Below are 24,995 nucleotides of genomic sequence, written 5' to 3'. Positions count from 1 at the left end.
CCTGCCGCTGCTCCCTCCGCTGCTGCTGCTGCCGCTGCTGCTGTCCACCGGCTGCCGGGCGCTGGAAGGTGAGCGGCGTCGGGGGGCGCGTCCAAGGCTTACGGTGCCCGGGGTCACCCGAGCGTAGGCCGGAGGGGACCCGCGGGGTGGGTCAGATGCCAGCTGGGCGCACGTCGGAGGAGGCTCCGTCACCCGCGCCGGCGCTCCGGGGGCCGGAGGATGGGGTGGGGAGGACGCCCCCGGAGCCGCCTCGCAGGCTTCAGCTGGCTCCGAGGCCGGCGGTACGCGGATCGTGGCTCTCGGGCAGCTGGACTCGGGTTGAGCGTCCCCGAAAGTCACGGCAGCGCTGTGAGCTCTTGGGGGAGAACCCCGCACTCACCGCAGAGGAGCGGGGCCCCCAGCGGCCCGGGGAGGCGAGGGAGTGTGGGCGACCCACCGGGCGAGGCGGGGGCCTCTGAGGCTGCCGCGGGGCTGTGGCGGGTGGGGGCGAAGCGGGACTCCCAGGTTGGGGGACGGCGCTGGTTAGGAAGCCGTTGGAGTTGACTGTGAGAGGTGTGAGTGCGTGCACCCCGCTTTGTCAGGGGATGGCTGCGGGGTGGAGAGGCGGGGGCCTGTTATTGTTTATGGTTTACGGAGCGCCAGTTACCCACGAGGTGCTGCGTGCACGGGCAGTGCGCGCTGCTCTGCGGCTCTCCTCCGCCTTCTAGCAGGACATCCGAGTGCTCGGGTCTCCGTTGAACCCCCGAAGTTCTGGGGTTTGCCCCATTTGCCGGTGGGGAAAGGCCGAGTTTCTCAATAGGTTGTGTGAAGCCGACCCAGACGGTGCTGGCAGGGGTGGGGTAGCTCCAACTTGCAAGCGACTGTACTTGGGGGAACAGGATGCTGTTGGCCCTGGTGGGAGAGCTCACACACATGTGGCCACTTGACACGAGCCTGCGGGAGACAGAGGCGCTGACACTGGTCACGAACAATAGACGCACACACACAGAGTTTCCAAAAAATTTGAAGCCATTAAATGAGAGAAGAAAAACCTTCCTTAATGTGGAGGGCAGGACACCACAGAAATTTGGGGGAAATTGGAATATAGACAGTTTTTATTTTCGGAGTCTTTCACAGGCAACTAGTCACTTTCTTCGTACAGAAACAAAAATATGAATTCTGTGTAACTTGGTTTGTTTGTATGTTCACAACTGGTAAACTTAAAGGTTGGAAGGAAGAAAGAGCACAGTTCTGAAAGAGAGGCATCTTCTGGTGCTTTCCAGTTTTCTCTATGGAAAAAATGTTCCTATGAACCCCCACCCCCTTTTATCTCTGAGCCCACCAGCCCTGACAGACCGATTCACACGGGTGGACACATGCAAATCCAAGCAGACACACTGAGGTCGCGCCCACATGTGTGTGATAGGATCTCAGGTGTGAGAAACCAGTGTGGGGCTTTGTTGTTGATTGCCTCAAGGGTGTGAGCCTGGGAGCCTGTTGGAGTTACCAGGTTTATGTCTCTGTGTCTTAGGCCGGGGGGGCAACGCAAGCACAGTCGCTTATGGGGCGCTGTGTGTGTGCTAGGCGCGGGGCCCTTGTTGTCAGGTGTGGTGGGTGCTGGTGCTGCCAGGGGGGCGGAGGGGGTGTGGTTTGGGTCAGGTGAGCAAGGGCTACCCGAAGAGGCTCACTCCTTCCTCCCTTTCTTCCTCCTCTTCACCCCTCACAATCTGCTAGACCCTCAGTGGCAGGCCGTAGCTGGGAGCTGGCATCCAGGTCTCCAGGCCTCCAGGCCGGAACGCTGAGGGGCTGACCAGGAGACAGAGGACCCATGAGCAGTAGCAGCACAAGAAAGAGAGGGCAGCAGGGCCCCAACCTTGTCCCTCCTTCCCCCCCTCGGCTGTGTCTGGGGCTACTCCCCGACTGGGCAGGTGGTGGCTGGCAGGCCAGGCCAGTGTGGGATGCCCCAAGGAAGTAGCAGTGCCTTCCATGTGTGGCTTTTACCAGTTCCTTTACTTTTGCCATACCTCAGACCTTAGGGTTTTCAGTTTGTGTGCGGGAGAATGAAAGGAAAAAGAGAGATGCTTTGGGGCGCAGATCCCCACACAGAAGTACGCCTACCCACTCAGTTCTCCCTCGTTGTGAGATGGGTCAGTGATAGCACCCACTATCCTAGAGTTGTAGGGAAGATTGCGTCCTTAATGTGTGTGGGGTGCTTAGCACACAGCCATTATTATTCAGGGCTTAACTGCTATTATCGTTATCCTAGGGTCTGCTCTCTGAGGAGGGACAGAAGTGAAACTGGTGTGTGCCTTACCTGCTGGAGGGAGGTTAGAGGAAGGGGTGAGGGGGGCGGTGTGACGGGGGAAGGTTGGTCTGAAGAGAAAATTGTCTCCCCACTTCCATCTCCCTTCAGCTCTGGGAGGGATGGGATGGGATGGGATGAGAGCGAGGTCAGGGGCAGCTGTCTGTGTCCTGCCCATCCCCCAGCCCTGTCTGGAGCTTGAAGGGTGAGGTGGGGAGACTTGGTGGTTCTGGGCTCTGGCCACCTGGCAGGGCTAGCTGGGACCCTCCCCACTCCCAAGCTTTACGGGCAGGGGCTCCAGGCTCCTTGCTCCAACCTTCCATTTGGCTTTGCCAGGATTTGGTTTGCCCTGGGCCTAGGGGAGCCTTTTGGCTGTCTGCATCCGGGGGCCATTATATCTAGGCCCAGAGTCCTGAGTTGTGTGTACTGTTTCGTCATGGATCCCCTGGTTAGGTGCTGCCTAGCACCTGGTTGCTCTACCTCCCTACATACTTGGGGTCCACCAAGACTGCATCCAAGGACCTCATCAGTTTTCCATGAGGATGGAGCCAGGGTCCTTGCTCGTCCTCCTTGGTTGAGGAAACTCCTCTCACCTTGCCCTCTGACTGCTTACCTCTCCCTGCAAACACACACTGATTTTACCCTCAGATTTACCCTTAGTCATAAGAAAACGGGGCCACTTCGTTGCTGACCCTCCTTTCGAGTAGTGTCTCCCAGGCCCCCGAGCCAAGATCCTTCTCCCCTTCAGGACCACGAACCGGAAGGTGAGCAGACCAGGAACAAGCGTGGGATGAGGAAGGAAGTCTGGGCCGTAGGGGCCTCACCCCTTAGATGGGACGGGGAGGTCTGCAGAGAGCCTACCCTTGTGGGGAAAGAGAACCGGTTGCCAGGTGCAGGAGGTGGGGACGGCCGCAGTGCCCCTGGTGTGCGAGGGAAGGAGGCCGTGTGTGAGTCCCTCTCGCCCGCCGAGGCAGCAGCAGTGGCCCCTGAGGAGGTGCTCGCTGAGAGGGGACGCCAGGCCTGGGATTTCTGGGCTGGCTCACTACTAGAGTTGCCTCTGGCGCCCCCACCCCATCCCTGTTTGTCACGAGCTGGCACCTCAGAGCTGCCGCTGAAGGACGGTGGCAGGTATTTGGGGGAACCAGTTTGCTCGTCACTGCCTTCCCTTTAGCCAGAGCTGCTGCTACCTCCCGCTCTGTGGCCTCAGCGGTGGGGAGCTAAAGCCTAAGCTGCCGTGGGCAAGGCCTCCGCCACCCGGCCTTACACTAATTAAACAGCATGAAGAGGCTGAATCACCAGGCCTGCATAGTTTGAAAATTGTAGCCCTGCCTGTTGTGCTGAGTCAAACTGGTTTGTCGGGATCGGGCAGCTGGGGAGGTGGCGGGGGGAGGGAGACTGGGTACAGCTGGGCACCTGATGGGGTGGGAGAGGCCCCCTGCCCCAAGGGCTGCCCTGGCCCCAGATCTCCTATTGCCTTCTGCCCCCAGACCCCTGGCCAGAGCCACTGTGGCTGGGATCCCAGAGAAGGGCTCAGAGGCCTCACTGAAGGGCTAGCTGTCCATCCGTCCTGGCTGGCTGGCAAGGCCAGGACTAGGGTGGGGGCATGGATGAACACTGAGGCATCTGGGCTCCTTGCTCTGTGCTTTCTCCTCCCTTCTCCCTCTCAGGTTTATTTAATTATAAATCCCCACGATCTGAAGGGAGGAATGGAAAACAAAATGTGTTCTCTGTTTTGAGATGTTCCCCTCCCCTCCATCCTAGAATGGAGGGCCAAGGGGCCATGGGCGGAGAAAGGGAGAGGTAGCTGGGGGGGTGAGTTAGGCTCTTCTAGGTCCCATAGCAACCCTCCCGCAGGCCCCCTTCCTCCTCGGGCTGACCACCCTGAGTGTGCAGCTTGGTACACACATGTATACCCACTGACACACAGGGTAGGGGCAAGATGGGAGAAGATGGGACAGAGCCCTTGGGTTGGTTGGCCGAGGTCGGGACCCCATCAAGGAGGAGGGAGACCAACTCAGGGCCGGCGTGGGGTTTTTCTCCCTCTCTTTGCAGGCAGGGCTATGCGCCTTCTTGTCCGGATTCTGCCCCTCCGTCCACCTGCCCCTGCACACTCCGCTGGCCCAGCCCACGAGCATGACCTTCCCCACCGCCTTCAAGTCCCTCATCTGGAGCTTGGGCTTCTTGCTTTTGTCTCTGGGGTTTTTTGATTCCCTGGGTCTCACTGACATAGAGCAGTGTGCTCTGTGTGACTTGGGACCTGGGGTGCTGTGGGGTCTGGCAGTTCCATAAAGTTGTATGTACTTGGCCCTTCACCAGGGTTGGTGGCTGGCTCCCAGCTGCACCAGGGCTGCCCAGTGAGGCCCTCAGACACAGGCTGGGTGCCCACGATATTCTCCTCTTGCTGGGTGCCCAATGTATGTGTGGAAGTGTTGCCCAAAGCTCCTGGGGCTAAGTCTCTTCATGATGCCACCCCTCTCCAAGGGCTCAGTGCTGAGGACAGTGCCATCGTGCTGGCCAGGAAGTACCTGGGGAGGCTACACCCAGCCACACCCAGAATCATCTTCAGGCCCTTGCCCCACCCCCAGTCTCGTGACCAGTGACCGCTCTGGCCTCGGCCAGGGCCATGGGAGGCAGGTCTGGGGTTTGCTCCTTCCCTGCACCTCTGGCCAAGACTGGCCCAGTCCCTCTGCTTTCTTAGCAGACACTGCCTTCTCCTAGCCCTTCCTCCACCCCACCTGAACACTCAGCTCATAGAAAGAACGTGCTTGCAATGTGTGTGTGTGCGTGTGTTGCATGTGCGTGGAGGATGCACCTCTGAGGCTTTATCCAAACCGTAGACGTGGGCATTATGCGCATGCGTGCTCCTGTGGCATGTTTAAGTGCACATGCACATCAGTGTGTGCAGCTGATGCCCGCTGTGCGTGACTGCGTAAGAGCACGTCGTCGAGTCTGTACGGAGAACCTGGTGTTTGGGTTTGCACTTGGCTACACTCAAGGCTGTGACTTGGGGCTGGCAATCGTGGGCAGTTGGGTGTGTAAGGAGAATGTACTGTTTGGTGTGCGTGCCCTCCGTGTACGCCGAGGTCTCTGGAAATCTGCACACATGAAGACTCTAAGAGTGAGTGTTTGCCTAAGACAAACCAAATCCGTGTGTAGGGAAGCTTCACTGTATGTGAATGTCTAAGGGAGACTAATCTGTTTGTACCATATGCATCTGTGTGTCTGAAAAAGACAGACCGTGGCTGTGTATGAAGCCGTGTGTGTGTGTGTGTGTGTGTGTGTGTGTGTGTGTGTTTGCGGGCGGCTGTGGCTTTGTGTGTTTTTGTCCACCATATGTGTTGACTTGTCATTCTTTGGCCCCAGTGGCAGAGAATGAGCCCAGCCACTGAGAACTGGGGAATGCTTGTGCGGGTGTGTATTTGTGCACAGGCAAGAGCCACACAGCTGCCGCCACGTGGCCGTTCTCTGTGGCCCTTTGGAAACCTGAAAGGGGTGCTGGTTCACTTCTGAGCATTGAAGCCCCAGTTCCAGAAAGGCCCCAGGCCTGCTGTCCACTTCCCTGCTCGCTTTGGAGGGGCCGGTGGGGTTTCCGGCCTGGCAGAGCCCTGTAGCAGAGAGTGGCTGTCTGCCTTCTGGTCTCCCTCCAGCAGCCACATGGGGGGCAGAGGAGGATGGGGGTGCAATTGGCAGCTGGGGAGCTTGGAAACTGCTCGCTCAGTCCTCTTTTGTCCTTACTCCTGTACCTCATAATCTTCACCCCAGCTTGCGTACGTGCACGCGCGTGCGGCACTCACGTAGCAGAGGAAGGTGGGCTCTGTCGGGTTGGGTCTGTCCCTCCCCATGCCACAGACAGATGGATGCTGAGACCCCCTCCATGAGGGGGGACACAGGCACCTCAGGGTCTCCCTGTTGCTGAAGGGAGCAGACCCCTCCCCTTCCCCAGAGAGCAAGCCCCCTCCCCACCAGGATGACCGGAGCCCTTCCTCGGGCACACAGGACTCAAAATCCAAGTCCTCTCCTCATTAATGGGAAAAATGTGCCGAGATTGAGCGATGGCCAAGGCTGAGCGATGGCCAAGGGCCGATCCCCGCCCCCTCCCTCTCCCGCTCCCCAGAAATTAAACAGAAATGAAGAGCCTCCCTCCACCCCTGCCTACCCCCTCCCCTCCTGGTCCCCACCGTCCCCTCCCTCCCCTCAGTCTTCTCAGAGCCAGCACAGGGCTTGTTTTAAACTGTGGAGGAATCTGGCTGGAGGGGGGAGGGGGCTGAATATTTGGGTTTAAACAGTTCCAGATGGGTTTGGCACAGGCTGAGCAGAAGGAAGTGAGGGAGAGGGAGGAGGGAGGCAGCTCGAGGGAGCGGTGGGAGCCCCTGCCTGCTCAGGCGGGCGGGTGGCGGGCAGCGGGCAGACCAGCAGGCGGACTGGCTGGCTGGCTGGCTGGCTGGCTGGTTTGGGGGGGAGGGGGTGTGCTGGGCTCGACTGGCTCCAGGGACAGGAATACTCTGGGCTGCTGGCTGGGGAAGAGGCTACTTGGAAACCTCCCTCTCTGTCTCTGTCTCCTTGGGCCTCCTTGTCTCTCCAGCTCACCGTCTTCTGTAGTCCTCAGCTGACCACCCCACTGGCTGGTCCTAGCCAGCCGGCTCTGCACGTCCTTCCAGCTCGGAGCCACCCACCGTCCGCCTTGGCGAGGCCCCTGCTCCACCGCCTCTCTCCCTGCCTGTCTCTGGGCCCCTGCTTCTGCCCATCTCTCCTTGCCTCCTAGCCCCCTGCCAAATGTCTGTGTCTGTCTGTCTGTCTGTCTGTCTGCCAGAGAGGCCTGTCGGGCCACCGACCGACGAGGCTGGGATGGCTCACCCTGCAGCCAGGTCCACCAGGGACCAGCCACCTCTAATAGAAGAAGAGGGAGCTTCACTCCCCCTTTGCCTTACATGAGGGTCTGGGGCCACAACTGCCTCACCCACCATCCTCAGCTCAGACCCAGACTGCAGGAAACCAGTGAAGGCCATAAGCCTGGAACCTGTGGGGTTTGGGTCTTTCTCCTCCTGGGCAGCCCCAACCTGCCCTCTTCCAGCTCAGGGCCGAGGGGAGAACTGCTGCTGCCCTGTCTCCCAGGCTCTAAGAAAGGAGTTGGCGTCTCTCTCCTCTCAGAGAGCGGAATTGTTCAGTCAGAACCCAGAACCTGATTCCTAGGGGAGTGAGTTTATGTCAGAAACGTTAATGGGCCCCTCCTATGGGTGAGCAAGGGGAAACAGATAAGAAACTGAAGCTTGGAACAGGATTGGTGCTATGACAAAGCCCCTGGCCCTGGATGCACAGAGGAAGGAATCTAACCCTAATTTGGTGGTTCAGGGAAGGCTTCCTGGAGGAGGTGACAGCTGGATTGGGACTTAAAGGATATACAGGAGCTTTCTCGGCTTGCTTTCTTCTTCCCTTCACACTGTAGTCAGAGTGCTCTGGTTAAGGGGTTAGTTATGGAGTCTGCTACCTTTCAACCCTTCACCCCAAGTCCTAGCAGTTTTACCTTAGGCCGTATATTTACTTTATCTGGGCCTCAGTTTTCTCACCTGTAAAAGGGGTACGCCAACAGTCCTTATCGAAGGACTGTGGAAAGAACTGACCTAGCTTGTCTTGGTGGCCCTCAGCCCAGCCTCAAAGAGTATTCGTGCCCATCCCCCAGAGGTGTTTGAGTGGGAGGCTGGGTGGGAGCAGGCTCTGCCCTGTAGCTGCCCTCCCATTCCCCTGGGCATGTGTGGTGCCGGGCCTTTGTGTTGGGAATGGAGTCGGGGGGGCCTGGGCAGCAGGGTCTGAAGGACACGGTCCTTTGCTCCAGGATAAAGGGCCTGCTACCCCCTTGTGTGGAGATCAGCCGAGCCTGTAGGTGTGTGAACTGGGCCTGGCTTTTACCTCTGTCAGTAGCACACACCCACCTCCGGCTGGCCGACCTGATGGCTCACGTCTTTGGGGCTATAATGTTTCTGGGGATGGCTGCAGGCTCTTCTCCAGGGCAGGGTGGCTGAGAGCTTCGAGCACTTGGGGGCGGGGTGGGGTGGGATGGGCTGGTGCCTGGTGGGAATCATTCTCTGGTGTCCTGGCCTTTCTTGGACGACCTCTTTCTCCCCATCCTGAGCATGGCTTCTGACCTTTGTTCTTCTCTTGCTCCCCAGAAACCCTCATGGACACAAAATGGGTGACATCGGAGTTGGCATGGACATCTCATCCAGAAAGTGGGGTAAGCCTTCCCCACCATCTCCCCTGAGTGCTGGTTGTCAAGTAGGCCACTTCCACCACCAGCGTCCATCCCCCTTGCCTCCCCGGGGCTTGAGAAGGGCTGCCTCTGCCCCCTGCCTATCAGTTTCACCTTCTGCGTCATTCCCATCCCCTGCACCTGTCACCTTCCTTCTTTGCCTATGGGTAATTCTCACCCTTTCAGCCTTCAGCCTGTCTGTGTCCTCCTCCCCCCCACACACCATCTTTGTCCCACTCTCCCTCTGCCCACCCCTCAGCCTGCCTTCAGCCTGTCACCATCCTTCTCCTGCCTGAGAGCTCTTTGCCTATCTTCTCCAACCATCTCCCTCCTTCCTGGGTCCCTGGGTAGGGCACTGTCTTGGGGACCAGGAAACCTTGGCTCCAGATCTCTAACTTGCTATGTGACTTTTAGCAAGGCAGCTTACTTTTCTGGGCTTCCATTTCTAAACAGTTAAATTCCTGTAGTTCTGACATTTCTAACATATTCTAATTAACCTCCCTAGATGGCCTTCACAACTCCACTGAGCTCTGGAACACTGGGGTGGGATGGCGCTCCAGGCCCTCATTCACCAGACCTGACTGTGTGACGTTGGGCAAGTCTCTACCTTTGAGAGTCTTGGCTTCCTCTTCTGTAGAGTGGGGGCAAGACAACAGATGTACCTTCTCATGGGGTTGTAGTGAAGGTTAAACGTGATAGTGACAGCCAGTGTTTATTGAATGCGTGCTCTGTATGGGACATTGTTACAGGCCCATTATGTATATTAAACTGATTTGACTCCCTACCATGTCGTTTACATCCAGTCAGCCCCATTTATAGACAGTGAAACTGAGACACAAAGATAACAAATATTATAGCTAATAGTCCCATAATACTTATCGAATGCTCTAAGTTTTTTATTCACTTAAGCTCATTTATCCCTTATATGGCTTTATTCTCGCCATGTTACAGATGGGGAAACGGTGGTACAGGGAGGTTAAGTGGCTTGACCCATAGTCACACAGCAAGGACTGGGGTTTGAACCCATGTAGTCTGCATGCCCAGCCAGTACACCACAGAAGCATCCCCGGGAAGTAAACACGGATCTGGGCACGTGGTAAGCACCTGGCACGTGCTGGCGCTCATTCTGTCTTTTTCACTTGGCCCATGCACAGTGGGAAGAAGTGAGTGGCTACGATGAGGCCATGAACCCCATCCGCACGTACCAGGTGTGTAACGTGCGGGAGTCAAGCCAGAACAACTGGCTTCGCACGGGCTTCATCTGGCGGCGAGAGGTGCAGCGCGTCTACGTGGAGCTCAAGTTTACCGTGCGTGACTGCAACAGCATCCCCAACATCCCTGGCTCCTGCAAAGAGACCTTCAACCTCTTCTACTACGAGGCTGACAGTGATGTGGCCTCGGCCTCCTCCCCCTTCTGGATGGAGAACCCCTACGTGAAGGTGGACACCATCGCGCCCGATGAGAGCTTCTCGCGGCTTGATGCTGGCCGCGTCAACACCAAGGTGCGAAGCTTTGGGCCGCTCTCCAAGGCCGGTTTCTACTTGGCCTTCCAGGACCAGGGTGCCTGCATGTCGCTCATCTCTGTGCGGGCCTTCTACAAGAAGTGTGCGTCCACCACCGCAGGCTTCGCCCTTTTCCCCGAGACCCTCACTGGGGCCGAGCCCACCTCTCTCGTCATTGCCCCTGGCACCTGCATCGCTAATGCTGTGGAGGTGTCCGTACCACTCAAGCTCTACTGCAACGGCGATGGGGAGTGGATGGTGCCCGTGGGAGCCTGCACCTGTGCGACCGGCCACGAGCCAGCTGCCAAGGAGTCCCAGTGCCGCCGTGAGTGGGGGCTGGCCTGGGGCCGGGGGCTGGGGAGGACTCCTACCTGCCAGTCAACGAGCTCTGGCTTCAGGTCTGAGGTGGAGGGAGGGAAAGGAAGAGGGGTATCGAGTGCCCAGAACGTGCTGCAAGGAGGGAGAGGAGAGACAATGAGGAGATGCACCAGAATCGTGAGATAAAAAAGAAACTAAAGAGACAGGAAGAGAAAAACATGAAGAATCCTTGGTAGGGAGGCCCCTGGGCAGAGAGGCAGGAAGCCGGCCGAGATGCCTGCTTTGTTTGGCCCCAGGTGGACACCCCACCCCGGAAGTACTAGCTGGGCCTCCGAGCTGCGGGGACAGGGGCTGTGGGCACTCACGCTTGGCCCTTTTACCTTCAAGTCTCATCTGCTCCTCGAGAGGCGGTGTTTACAGCACAGTGGTCGGGGGCCCAGTCCCTGAAGTCTGAGTCCTAACTCTGTCACTTAGCTCTGGTGGGACCTTGGGCACGTTACTTAACTCTTGGAACCTCGGTTTCCTCGTGTGCTAGACGGGGACAATCGTGGGGCTTCCTCTATGGGCTCGTAGTGGGCTTAAGTGAGTCGATGCATGTGAAGCTCTTGGAAAAGTGCCTGGCACATGGCAACACCATCACCACCTAAGTGTCAGCCATGACTCTCTCGGGAGCCAGGGGATGCGTGGGGACAGGGATTCTCTTGTCCTTATTTCATATAGGAGGAGGTTCAGGAGGCTTGTCCGTGGTGGCTTGCCAAGACTCCTAAGACCTTACAGTGTACTAGACTTCTGGCTCTAAAACCCATTCACAAAGGGTTCTCATTCAAGCCTCCGTTTGCCAGTAAGGAAACGGAGTCTCCGAGAACAACTATACTCAAAGTGTCATAGCTGGGAATGTGGGAGTTGGGGCTACAGCCTCGTCCAGTGCTCTACCATGCAGGGCAAGATGCTAAGGGCCTTGCCTTCTATCCCTTCTGCCCCGGCACTTGCAGCCTGTAACTCTGAAGGGTGGCGGCTGGCTCTTAGCACAGCGCGAGGTGTGAGGGGGACTGGCTGCCCCACCTGGCTGGGAGGCCCTGTGTTGGGTGTTGGCATGGCAAGGTGAATAGTGCCTTGCCCGGCCCCTCTCCACTTTATGGGAACCTGCCCCAGACTTCCTCTTCCTAAGTGGAGAAAGGGGGTGGGGGTGATGAGCCTGACAGCCTGAAGAGGGGCTAACACTCTGCAGGTCCCTGGCAGGAAATGCATGCTGGTTCCCATAGCAACCAGCCTGGCCTGGCCTCTGCCCCCTCCCCCACTGGCTCAAAAGAGCTTGGGTGGAATATCACCTTCGTGAGGGGGAGATTAAATCCCAGAGAAAAGCATAGCCCCAACTCTGGGCATTCCACACTCTGGATGACCTCCCCAGGGGCAGTCATATATGGATAGAGTGACCATATGCTTTCACATGTCTGGGGCAGTCCTGGCTTATGCTCATTATCACATGATTATTACTAGCGGCCCCTTTCGCTCTCCAAATATTCCAGTTTGAATAATAAATCCTATGGCTGTCATAGACAGGCAGAACCCCACAGCCCAGGACCAGGGGCCCCAGTGTAGATGACAAGAGAGGACACTGAGGAGAAGGGATGTTCAGGCACCCAGCTCTGGGCTCGCTTTGGGGCCTGGGGTGCCCCTTGTGGATGCTTTGAGGCCTCTGAACTCCTCGTGACCCCAGCCTTCCTGCCTGCTGTCTTTTTCTCCTTTTCTCAGCCCTCTTCAGCCCCCACCCCTGCCCAAGGGCAGGAAGGAGCCGCTGCCCTGCTCCTGGTGGGTGGGGAGAGAGGCTGGTCCTGGGACCAAGGCCCCGCCTCTGGCTGTTGCGGGGTGGCCATGAGGGTCCTAGCAGTGATTTTCCTCCACTTTCAGGGAGGGGGCGGGAGCATCCTGGCAGAGTAGAGGGTGCTGCCAGCCTGCCAGTGGTCTCTTCCCCACCCCTCCTCTTCCTTCTCTCTCCCTTCCGTGCCTCAACAAGCCCAGGCTGCCCAGGTGATGGGGCTGACGTCTTCGCCCGTGAGGCCCTGGGGTAGGGGTGGGGGGCCGGGGCGGGGAGGAATCCGCTGACGTGGGGTTTCCACGGGGCAAAAGGGCCTTTTGTAGCTGTACCGGAGTTAGGCAATCCCAGCATAGCCCCCACAGTCTAGGAGCTAGTGGGGCCAAGACCCGGGCTGCGGGAGGGCCAGAGTCTCACCGATCTGAAGAGCATGCCCATCCTCTTCTCCCACGCAGCCTGTCCCCCTGGGAGTTACAAGGCGAAGCAGGGAGAGGGGCCCTGCCTCCCCTGCCCGCCCCACAGCCGCACCGCCTCGCCAGCTGCCAGCATCTGCACCTGCTACAGTAACTTCTACCGTGCGGACTCGGACTCCGCAGACAGTGCCTGTACCAGTAAGTGAACTCATGGCCCCGCTATGAACGGCCGCTCTCCAGATAGGGAAACTGAGGCTTGGGGAGGTGCGATGTTGTGCGCAACATGGCACAGCTGAGAAGTGACTGGCCCTGAGCCGGAATCTAGGTCAGCCGCCTCAGCCTTTCCACCAACACTCAGGAAGCGCCCACCAGCTCCTAGCCAGGCATCTGGAGCCATTGGGCCTCTAGCCCCTCACTCCTCCCACTGTGTAGAACTGCTGTTCTCCTGGCCCAACCCCAACCATAGAGGGGGCGTCACGTCCTTGGGGCAGCCTAGTGCCCTGCTTCCTCCCTGCTCTGGCCTTTGGTGCCAGGCATTGTGCCAGGTGCCAGTGATGTGGAGGAGAATAAGATTCAGTCAGTAAGTCCTAAAGGAGCTTGCCACCTGGTGGGAGAAACAGATACGAAAACAGATAATGACCATATAATGTGCTAAGTGCCGGGCTGGAAGGATGCCCAGGAATTGTGCTATGGGGGTGCAGAGGACAGGAAGGAGAAGAATCAAGGAAGGCTTCCAAGAGGCGGTGACATCTCAGGTTGAGCCTTGAAGGCTAACTAGCGTCTTCCCAGTGGAGAATTGTAGGAAAGCTATTCTGCTTATTAACGTGGAGTCAAGAGCAAGGCGGTAGGAAGCTGCTTGCGGTACGCAGGAACCCTGGGTGGAAGGGTGGTGCTGGGGCTCTAGCTTACTGCCCTCTCCCTCCACCTTCCCTACAGCGGTGCCATCTCCCCCCCGGGGTGTGATCTCCAATGTGAATGAGACCTCACTGATCCTCGAGTGGAGCGAGCCCCGGGACCTGGGTGGCCGGGACGACCTCCTATACAACGTCATCTGCAAGAAGTGCCACGGGGGCCCTGGGGCCGGGGGCGCCTCAGCCTGCTCTCGCTGTGATGACAATGTGGAGTTTGTGCCTCGGCAGCTGGGCCTGACAGAGCGCCGGGTCCACATCAGCCATCTGCTGGCCCACACGCGCTACACCTTTGAGGTGCAGGCCGTCAATGGTGTCTCGGGCAAGAGCCCGCTGCCCCCCCGCTACGCGGCTGTGAATATCACCACCAACCAGGCTGGTGAGGAGGGGGCACGGGAGGGTAGGGCCTGGGTCATTTTCTCCCACACGGAGCTTAGGTTGCCCAGGGCCTGCCGATGGACCACCAGGGGTCCCCTGGGCACCGGGTCCTTGGGAAGGATGCCAGGGCCGAGAAGCCCGTTGTGAGCCCCGTGCCCATCTTCCCTTAGCCCCATCCGAAGTGCCTACACTACATCTGCACAGCAGCTCCGGCAGCAGCCTGACCCTGTCCTGGGCACCCCCAGAGCGGCCCAATGGAGTCATCCTGGACTACGAGATGAAGTACTTTGAGAAGGTCAGAGCCTTGGGGGGCAGGCGGAGGCCTTGGGGTGAGAAGATGACCCCCAGATAGCGTCAGGGGCCCCTGGGAGCAAGTACCTCCTGGGTACTGAGGCAGCCACAGGTGGGCCCTGGGGGGCGGCAGGGGCGATGGGCCTCAGGGCCACTGAGGCGCCTCATTTTTCGCGGTGTTGCAGAGTGAGGGCATCGCCTCCACGGTGACCAGCCAGAAGAACTCGGTGCAGCTGGGCGGGTTGCGGCCTGACGCCCGCTACGTGGTCCAGGTCCGTGCCCGCACCGTAGCCGGCTACGGGCAGTACAGCCGTCCGGCGGAATTTGAGACCACAAGCGAGAGAGGTACGTACCCCACGGCCCCTGTTCCTGCTCACCTCCGTCCCTCCTCACTTTCTGTCCCTCCACTTACCCAGTCCCCTCCCGGTCTCCAGGCTCCGGTGCCCAGCAGCTCCAGGAGCAGCTTCCCCTCATCGTGGGTTCTGCCACGGCTGGGCTTGTCTTCGTGGTGGCTGTCGTGGTCATCGCTGTCGTCTGCCTCAGGTACTCCCAGGCCCGGCTTGCTCCCTCGGGCTGGCGAGAGCTTCCCTGGAGCACCCTAGAGCCCACATGCCACAGAGGCCCTTGGTAGGCCCAGACTCTCCTCGCTGCCAAGGCCGTCTCTAGTCCATACCCCTGTCCTCATCCCATCCCCTGCCCATCCCCTGGCAGATCCCCTCGGGGACTGAGTCCACTGAGTCCCTTGCCCAGAGACCCAGTACCTGCTGTTACCCCTACCTGTGGGGCCAGGCAGCAGGCCATCCCCTGTGCACCCTGCCCCTCCTGGGAGCCCGAGGGTCCCCTGGATAGAGGGAGCTGTTGGGCTTGTCTCAGGCCGCACCCCTGCCCTGTCCCCTCCAGGAAGCAGCGGCGCGGCTCTGACTCCGAGTATACCGAGAAGCTGCAGCAGTATGGTGAGTTTGTCTTTTCATCCTGATCCTGCCGCCTCCCGGCAAAGTTCCCGTGGTCCCTGCAGGGCTTGGAGATACCCTTTTCCCCTGCCTGGGATTTCATCCCTCCTACTCCTATCCCGGAGAGCCCCTCCTGCTTCCACTCAAGTGCCATTTCCTGAGCCCCTCCCTCCCTCCTGCTAGCCCCAGAGATGCATGAGAAGTGACCCCTTTCCTCAAAGGCAGCTAATCCTAGGAGAAAGACAAGATACGTACACACAGGAAAAAATGAGAGGACAGTTTAGTGATAAGCTGGGTGTTCCTGTTACAAAGGGCAGTAAGAGTTCAGAAAAAAGGAAGCCTTCCTGGAGGAGGTGGCCTTGGGCTGAGCTGAGCCAGGAGGGTTGAACAGGGTTTAGGGAGGTGGGGGAGAGCATTCCTGGCTAGAGAAGCCTCTGGAAGGTAGTGGGTGGGGTGGGGAGAGTGCCCGACTGTGGGGGCAGTGAGAAGACTGGTTTGACAGCTGCTGGGGAGCGAGGCTGGGTAGTTGTGGCCAGTCCTTGGAGGGTCGTGAAAGGCAGGCAGAGGAGTTTGGACTTGACTCCACCATAGGTAATCCGAAAGGCTCTCAAGCTGGGGAGTAATACAATGTGAGTATTGTTTTAGGGAGACAGGTATGCAGGATAGATTGGTGGGAAAAGTCCAGAGGCAGAGAGCCCAGCTGGGAGACTATTGCAATAGTCTGAGTGTTGAAGGCCTGGATAAGGTCAGGGGCAGTGGGAATGAGGAGAGGGATGAATCTGAGAGATGTTTTGACATGATGAGAGATGGTCATCTCTCATTCTTCTTCAGAAAGAAGAATAAGAATCCTAGGTGTCTAGCTTTTATGGCCACTAGTTCTCATGGAGGGAATGGTGAGGGGGTGGAGAAGGGGCGGGTTGGGACTCCAGCAGGGAGGAAAGACTTAGGAGGGAGGGTGTGAAATGTGCTCCCATCAGGGTTTGGGGGGGAGGGGCAGTAGGGCAGTACGCTGGGCCTGAGGGCGCAGCCTGAGGAGTTCCCTCACTGACCGCCACCGCAGGCCAAAGATCTGGCCTCTCTCATGCCTGCCTTTTCCTCCTCTAGTTGCTCCCGGAATGAAGGTTTATATTGACCCTTTTACGTATGAGGACCCTAATGAGGCTGTGCGAGAGTTTGCCAAGGAAATCGATGTCTCCTGTGTCAAGATTGAGGAGGTGATTGGAGCTGGTGAGTCCCCTAGTGGACAGTGGAGAGGAGAGGTGTCGGGGGTGGGGGGTGTTACCCCAGGGAGGGGCCAGCATGCACTGGATACAAGGCCAATCCCAGAAGCCCCTTCCTACCTGTGCCCTCTGCCCTGCAGGGGAATTTGGGGAAGTGTGCCGGGGTCGGCTGAAACAGCCAGGCCGCAGGGAGGTGTTCGTGGCCATCAAGACGCTGAAGGTGGGCTACACAGAGAGGCAGCGGCGGGACTTCCTCAGTGAGGCCTCCATCATGGGTCAGTTTGACCACCCCAACATAATCCGACTAGAGGGCGTGGTCACTAAAAGTCGGCCAGTCATGATTCTCACCGAGTTCATGGAGAACTGTGCCCTGGACTCCTTCCTCCGGGTAAGAGCCAGCCCCCAGCCCCTCTCCCTGCCCTGCCCCAGAGAGCTGTGTTGGGCAAACCACCCCCTCCCACAAGGTCAGACACACCCAACCCTCTCCAAGTCTACAAATATTTACTGAGGTGGCCTGGTGCAGGGAAACAGCCAGGTCCTCAGAGCCAGAAAGACCCAAGTTCCCATCCCGACTCTGCCTGTGTGACCTCAGGCTTTACGTAACCTCTCCGAGTCTGAGCTGCCTTAGTTATAAAATGAAAGCAGTGAGAGCTATTTGGATCCTCACCGGGGTCCGTTGGGATGTTGTATACAGATACCCGCCACACAGTGGGCCGCTTACTTTCAGTGCACTCTGCACATAGTCACAGGGATAGGTGAGGCATGGTCTCCAAGGCCTTAGAGAGGGTAGGTGGAGGCACAGGGGGGCGGGCATGAAGGTCTTGGGCGGGCCCTGGGCCAGTAGGGAGGTGATGGGCCCACCTGAGCCTGCTCGTTGCCTCCAGCTCAACGACGGACAGTTCACGGTCATCCAGCTGGTGGGCATGTTGCGGGGCATTGCTGCTGGCATGAAATACCTATCCGAGATGAACTACGTGCACCGAGACCTGGCTGCCCGCAACATTCTTGTCAATAGCAACCTGGTCTGCAAAGTCTCAGACTTCGGCCTCTCCCGCTTCCTGGAGGATGATCCCTCTGATCCTACCTACACCAGCTCCCTGGTACAGGAAGCAGCTGGGAGGGAGACCGGGGGCGGGGCCAACCAGGCAGGGGCTCGGGGCTGGGGATCAGCCCCGAGTCATAGGGTGAAGGGCGTGTGCCCCCCCCCACCAGGGCGGGAAGATCCCCATCCGCTGGACTGCCCCAGAGGCCATAGCCTATCGGAAGTTCACCTCTGCTAGTGATGTCTGGAGTTATGGAATCGTCATGTGGGAGGTCATGAGCTATGGAGAGCGACCCTACTGGGACATGAGCAACCAGGATGTGAGTGGGGCCAGCCAGAGTGGCCAGGTGGGTGGGAGTCAGCTGGGGAGCGAAGTGGTGGCTCACTCCAGGTTTCCCTGTTCTCTCTTCAGGTCATCAATGCCGTAGAGCAGGATTACCGGCTGCCCCCACCCATGGACTGCCCCACAGCACTGCACCAGCTCATGCTGGACTGCTGGGTGCGGGACCGGAACCTCAGGCCCAAATTCTCCCAGATTGTCAACACCCTGGACAAGCTCATCCGCAATGCTGCCAGCCTCAAGGTCATCGCCAGTGCCCAGTCTGGGTCAGTATCTCTGCCTCTGTTCCCACTCTGCTTCTGAAGATTTATTTATTTATTGGAGGGGGGGGGGGCACATGAGCAGGGGGGAGGGGAAGAGGGAGAAGGAGAGAGAGAATCCCAAGCGGACTCCCTGCTGATCGCAGAGCCCGACATAGGGCTCGACCCCACTACCCAGGGATCATGACCTGAGCCAAAATCAAGAGTCGGACGCTTAACCGACTGAGCCATCCAGGCGCCCCATGTTCCCACTCTGCTCTTGGGCCAGCAGCCCCACCCCTGCTTCCCTTGCCATTAGGATTCACCCAAGTCTCTCTCTTCTCCCCACAGCATGTCACAGCCCCTCCTGGACCGCACGGTCCCGGATTACACAACCTTCACGACAGTTGGTGACTGGCTAGATGCCATCAAGATGGGGCGGTACAAGGAGAGCTTTGTCAGCGCGGGGTTTGCAACCTTTGACCTGGTGGCTCAGATGACTGCAGAGTGAGTGTGCCTCAGATTTGGAGGGGCAGGGCAGGGGGCCCCGAACAGGGCCCAGACTGGTGGGCAGGCGGGGAGGGACTGACCCTGCCCTTGGTCCATCTGCAGAGACCTGCTCCGGATTGGGGTCACCTTGGCTGGCCATCAGAAGAAGATCCTTAGCAGTATCCAGGACATGCGGCTACAGATGAACCAGACACTGCCCGTGCAGGTCTGACACCTGACTCCCACTGGGTGGGTACCCCCCAAGGACTGTGCAGGGACTCTGACCAGCTGGCTGGACTTTTGGACTTTTGGATGCCTGGCCTTAGGCTGTGGCCCAGAAGATGGAAGTTTGGGGAAGGCCCAAACTGGGACTTCTCCTCCAGGCCTGTGCTCCCTCCCCAGGAAGTGTGCCCCAAACCTCTTCATATTGAAGATGGATTAGGAGAGGGGGTGATGACCCCTCCCCAAGCCCCTCAGGGCCCAGGCCTTCCTGCTCTCCAGTGGGGGATCCCCACCACCTCAGACTTCGCTGTTCTTCAGTGCTGGAGGTCCTGGCAGGGTCAGGTGGAGGATAAGCCTGGGTTCTATAGGGCCCAGCCCTGGCAGGGGTCTGGCCCCCCCAGGTAGGCAGAGTAGTCCCTCCCTCAGGAACTGGAGGAGGGGACTCCGGGAATGGGGAAATGTGACACCCCATCCTGAAGCCAGCTGGCACCTCCAGTTTGCACAGGGACTTGTTCTGGGGGCTGAGGGCCCTGCCCCACCCCCACCCTTGGTGCTGTCATAAAAGGGCAGGCAGGGGCAGGCTGAGGAGTAGCCCCTTGCCCCCCAGAGACTGACTCTCAGAGCCAGAGTTTGGATGTGTATGTGAGTGTGTTCGTGTGTGTGTGTGTGCGTGCGCGTGTGTGTCTGTGCATGCACTGGCCTGCACAGAGAGCATGGGTGAGCGTGTAAAAGCTTGGCCCTGTGCCCTGCAGTGGGGTGAGCTGGGCCGTCAGCGGAATAAAGGCAATAAGATGATTCTCTTGCCCCTTCTCTTTGCACCTCCTGAGGTGGGATTCCCTCATGCCCTCAGATTCACAGTCACTCAGTGCCGGCCCTCTTCAGAATTCCCTGGAGTCTTTTGGAGACCAGACTTACTGCATCTAACTTATTTCATCTTGTGCTTCAGCCTTATTGAACCTCTGGGAAGTGGGCAGTAACAAGAGAGCAAACTGCCCCGGAGTGCCTTCCTGCTAAGGCCCAGGTGTTCCTGGGGTCAGGACCGACACTTCCCAGTTGGCTGGTGTTTTACAGAGTCCTTTCCCACCCATTGTCTCTGAGGGAGCTGAAGGTGTAGGGGCCAAGTGACCTTGGGACACAGAGGGCAAGAGTCTACACTGGTGTTCATATACAGAGGCTAGCTCCTTTCAGCAAACATCAGCCCAGAAGTGCAGCTACTCTTTACTGAGCGCTTACTACACTCCAGGCACTGGGCGAAAACGCTCCATTTATACATGGATCTTATTTAATCTCACAACAACCAGCCAGGGACGGAAGTATTTTTATCTCTTTTTACAGAGGAGGAAAGGGAGAGGTTAAGTAACTTGCCCGAAGTCGCTGAGCCAGTAAGTGAGGCCTGGGGCTGGGATTCCCACCCAGAGACTGCCTGCACACTTGAAAGGTTCAGAGGATAAATAACAAGAACCAGGAAGAGGATTAGGAAAACAGCTTCTGGAAATGTCAAAGGAGAAATTGTGGGGGGCGCTCAGAGGCCCCTTGGATACAGAAAGAGACCAGATTGGGGGGTGGCGGCAAATGCAGTCCTTTTTCCCAGTGTCAGGAGGGACCCTCCAGGCAGTAAACCTTTTCTGGGCGTGGAACATGTTTCCAAGGTACCCGCAAACCCTAAATTAGAGGGTCTCGACCAGACCCGGGAGGGGGAGGGGCGTGGGCAAAGCCTCGTAGATCTCGGGGTTCACGCCTCGCGGGCCCGCACATCTCCCAGACGTCTGGCAGGGCAGAGTTCTCGGTGGGGCAGGTAGCGCGGGGTTGGGCAGCCGCAGGCCCGGAGGCGCGGGGCAGCTGCTTCAGGCGCAGAGCAGCAGGCCTGCGAGGCGGCCGAGCGCGGAGGCTGCGGCTTCGTGCAGCGCCGGGGCGGCTGGGCGGCGGCCTGCGAGCCGGGAGCGGGGGCAGGGGAGCGGACGGCGCGCTGGGCGGACTGCGGGCCCGCTCCCCTGCCCTGCGGCTGCGCGCTCCCGCGCTCCGCTGCTCCCGCCGCGCCCGCTCCTTAGTATTCCCCCCACGGAGCCGAGCGCCGCGCTGCAGCGGCTGGCCCGGGGGAGGGGCGCCCCGCCAGGCTCGGCCCGCGGCGGGGCGGTGGGGGTGGGGGGGGGGTCGGGGGGGGGGGGGGGGGGGGGGGGGCCCGAGGTCGCCTTGGGCCCAGGCGCCGGAGCTGTCAACGGCGCGAGGTGTCGCGGGCGGCCAGGGGAGGGGACGCGGGGCTGAGTGGCGTCCTGCACACCCCGCGCCGCATTCCCGGTCTGAGGGTTCAGATAAAGAGGAGGGGCGCCCCCAGCGCCTGCTCAAGTGTCCACTTCCTGCTCCTGAGGCTCCGAGGTGAGAGAGGGCCGGCGGCCCATGTGTCCTGGACTGCCCCCCTCAGCGCCCTACCCGTCACTTTAACAGTCTTAGCGGGAGTCTGGGACGGGGGCTCCGCCCGCAGAGGTAAGGTATCGCCCCCTACTGGGTCCGCGAGGAGGGCGGGCTGGTGGACGTTGAGCGCCGGGGGCGGAGTGGGGGCCAGGAGCGGCACAGAGGCGGCACTTGGCGTGTGCGCCCCAGGCGGAAGATTTCGAGGGAGGTCTTGAATCCAGAAATCCGGGGTAGGTAAGGTATTGTGTTGGATGTGCCCTGTGCAGCCCACCGCACACACCTCCCTCCAAGTGTGTTCAGATTTGTACTCCCCTGCATACACACCTCTCTCCTTTCACTTAACCCCTGAAACAGCAGACAGGGCCACGCTGCACTTACCCAAGCCATACCCACAGCCGGTCCCCAAGTCACCGCCTTTATTCAGGTTCACAGATTCACAGGTCCTCAGTGGCAGACCTTCCCGTCCCAACCACCCAACCTACACAGGCTAGAGCTTCCATGACCGGGAAGAGGTGGGAGAAGGGATGCAAAGACCAGAAGCGCTAAAGCCACCCCCCTCTTGAAGGCACCTGCTTTGGTGCATTCCTACCTGGGCGGCCTAACCCCGCCAACCTGTGTGGCCTAACCCAGCCAGCCTGTGTCTCACGGGGCGGGGGGAGGGGGGATGAGGTTGGGATGAGTCCTCAAGACCTCAGAGCAGGAGTGCAAGGAGGGGTGGGGAGTGGTTAGTGCAGAGAAAGAATGAGGGTACTCACGAGGGGTCTGTCTGGCTTTTCTGGCAGCAGATAAGGAATGAGAGGTAGTGAGGTCTTACTCTGCCCAGTCTTAATTACACACTCCTGGGGGCAGAAAATTAGATCTTCCAAGTTAGTGCTTGAAGAGGGAAGCCAGTAGGGGGGCGGGGGGAGGTATTGAGGCTGGGGGAGGGGCAGCTCTGGCGAACCTCCCTTATCCCATCTGCCTCAGAGGGGCAGTTGCTGCCCAAATGACCCATTTCATGCCCCTCGCTGTGCCTAACCTCAGAGTATGGACAGGTAGGGAAAGTAAGGTGCTCTAGGCTGTACTCAGCCCTTGACAGTATCCCCCTCCTCCAGGGTGGCCCCAGGGAGAGGGACCTGCACAGCAGCCCCTAGATCTAAGGGGCAGCCTGGTTCTAATTTCCAGAATTAGAACCTGGAAAGCTGGGGTGACTGTGGGTAGTGAGTGGGAAGGGCTGCAGACTTAGAGTCAAAGCCCAGCTTCCTAGTCTGCGACCTTGGGCAGATTGACTTCTCTGTGCCTCAGTGCCCTCATCTGTAAAAAGGTATAGTAATCCGTCCAACTTCATGAGATGGTTACAAACATTCAGTCAGTGAATAAATGTAAAGGGTGTGCCAAGATCATAGGATGTACTAAAAAATATCAGCTAATATTTTTATTAGTAGTTTAAAAGTTAAAATTAGAAGTTTAAATAAAATATAGGAAAAGATAGGAAAATGCTGAATAGTGCTTGATGCATACATAGCAGGAACCGAATAAACCAAGGCACTTGGGGAAATCCACTAACCCCTTTCTACTCACAGGGTGCTGGACATTTTGCTGCAGGCTTAGCCCAGGCCCTGGCCCACTTCCTGGGATAGGGCTGCTGGGGCCTGGGTGGTTTGAAGGCAGTGAGGGTACAGAACCTTATTAAGGGGTAGAGAATGCAAGTTGTGAAGGGAACGTGGTTTCTGCATTTCTCCCCTTAGCACACTGATCCCGGATCTGGCTTGGGGTGGAGGGCTCCTTCTCTCCAATATTCATTCATTCTTCAAATATTTGCCGGATATCTACTATGTACCAGGTGTTGTGCTGGGCACTAGGAGTTGGTGATGAGCAAAAACAGAGACAGCCGCTGCTTCGAAGAGCTCAGTCTAATAGGGACATGGATGCTATTCAAATAATCGTACAAAGAAAGGAATAAAATTACAAGTCAATGTAAATATTAATGGGTGTGGGACCAAATCACAGCTCTAGAGACCTGACATAGTCTTGGGCAAGGCTGAGGGTCCTCTAACCAGTTATCTGGTTCCCAGGAGGGGGAGCCGGGGCCCCCATTACCAACCAACTCCCCTTAACCTTTCAGTATCTGACCCTGAGTATGTCTTCATTCACTCCCTCCCTCCCTCATTCATTTATTCAGTTGGGCCCTTCCATATGCCAGTCCCAGTTTATGGAGTTGAGGATATGGAGGTGAACCAGCTACAGCTCCTACTCTTTGGAGGTACCCACAGCTCAGAGGGGATCACTGATATATAAATCAGCCGATGCAATGTGGTATGGTACGTTCTACAGTGAGGTAAGCACCAGGCACTGCAAAGAAGGGACTCAGGCTGGAAATTCTGTCAAAGAAGGCTGCTTGAAAAGATGACCTAAGTTAAGCCTTGGGGGCTGTTAGCAGTTAGCAGGAAGGAAACATATGCAAAAATCCTGGGGCTTGTAGGAGTAGGGCAGTCTAGGGGCACAGAGGCTGTCCTAACTCAGAGGATGAGGAAGGAGGAGGGTCAGGGACATACAATGTTGACTAAGCCTTCCCCTCCTCGTAATTCATCCCCAGCTAAGCCGGCGGCTTCTCAAAGCCCAGAGGGCCAGTCTTGGGCACCTAGAACCAGTATTCTAGGACTCCGCTCCTTCTGTAGCCCTCTGCTCTACCTCTTCCCTGCTGCAAGGCATATTTGTCCACAAGCGTTTCTGAGTACACGATGCGTTCTATCCCTGCTTCTACAGAAGAACTCAGAAAGATTACATGGCTTGCCTGAGGTCACAGAGCCAGTCAATGGCAAAGCCAAGATCTGAATTGGACCTAAGCTGTCTACTGTTCTGTGCTCTTCCCACTGCATCAGGATACCTTGGGAGAGGCCCTAGGGGAACCTCGGAGCACTGCATCTGGATGGCACACCCAGGCCCTTCCTGGGCCACTTCAAAATGACACTCTGCCCACCAAGGAGGGGGCTCTGCACACACGGGCAAGGGCTACCTAAGCTTTCCTTTTTCAGAGAGGGAAGGAGAGAGGAGAGCCGGGCCCCAGGCACTAAAGGCATTTGTCAGGAGCACAGTCCAGGAATACATAGGGTTCCAGCTTCGGGGTGGGGGCACAGGTTTGACAGGCAAGCAGCTCTGTCCCTCCACTGTTCCTCCCTGCCCCTCTCTGTTTCTCATTAGTTATTCCTGTCTCATGGAGCAGGAATGAAAACAGACTCGGGATCTGGCTGAAGGCCTGCTGTGACATCAGCCCATAGGTGGCTGCCTTGACCCTGACTATTGGGGGCTGGGGAAGACCCTGTTCCCCACTTTGTCCTGCCATGACAGGGAGAAGGAGAGGCAGGAAACAATTCTCCTGAACCCCTGTCCCTTCTCTGGGCACTGAACGTGGGGCAGGTGAGAGAGGTGGTACTGGCCTGGAGGGACCAGGCAAGGGTGTGTCTGCAGGAATGTGAGGGGTACAGAAACTGGCTTTCCCCAGACACCACGGCCTCCCACACACCCTGCCCCTCCTGCCTGTACCGCTCCCCTGTACTGTTCCCCCAGTTTCCTCTCTGCTTACCTTTGAAGGCACCTCCACTGCTGAATCTTCCCTTAGGCTCCCTTTGACCCATCTTCACCTCCTTCGTTTTTCCTGAGCCTCACGTTCATAGTCAGGCTTCTTCTGGGACTTGATACCCAGCCCACCAGCTTCTTCTCAGCTCTAGCTTGACTTCTCACCTCCAGTGATCTTTGTCGTCTTCTCCTTCTTCTTCTTCTTTTCTTCTTCTTCTTCTTCTTCTTCTTCTTCTTCTTCTTCTTCTTCTTCTTTTCTTCTTCTTCTTCTTCTTCTTCTTCTTCTTCTTCTTTTCTTCTTCTTCTTCTTCTTCTTCTTCTTCTTCTTCTTTCTTCTTCTTCTTCTTTTCTTCTTCTTCTTCTTTTCTTCTTCTTCTTCTT

The 24,995-nt window shown here is 57.9% G+C and overlaps 1 protein-coding gene across 1 annotated transcript; it reads left to right on the top strand.

The window, feature by feature from the left end:
• The first annotated feature begins 31 nt into the window (after positions 1-31).
• EPHB3 (EPH receptor B3) lies at positions 32-19,445 on the top strand. The gene is made up of 16 exons (XM_044914630.1): positions 32-68; positions 8,446-8,510; positions 9,680-10,352; positions 12,614-12,769; positions 13,508-13,858; positions 14,028-14,152; positions 14,334-14,493; positions 14,583-14,691; positions 15,049-15,101; positions 16,203-16,325; positions 16,459-16,706; positions 17,203-17,418; positions 17,531-17,680; positions 17,773-17,966; positions 18,291-18,446; positions 18,552-19,445. Exons 2-16 carry the CDS (start codon positions 8,454-8,456, stop codon positions 18,658-18,660), a joined length of 2,880 nt encoding a protein of 959 aa, XP_044770565.1. The 5' UTR covers positions 32-68; positions 8,446-8,453; the 3' UTR covers positions 18,661-19,445.
• Positions 19,446-24,995: the final 5,550 nt, after the last annotated feature.

The sequence above is a fragment of the Neomonachus schauinslandi genome, chromosome 1, assembly GCF_002201575.2.
Source record: "Neomonachus schauinslandi chromosome 1, ASM220157v2, whole genome shotgun sequence".
NCBI classification, from domain to species: Eukaryota; Metazoa; Chordata; class Mammalia; order Carnivora; family Phocidae; genus Neomonachus; species Neomonachus schauinslandi.
This window is presented reverse-complemented; position numbering and strand designations above follow the sequence as displayed.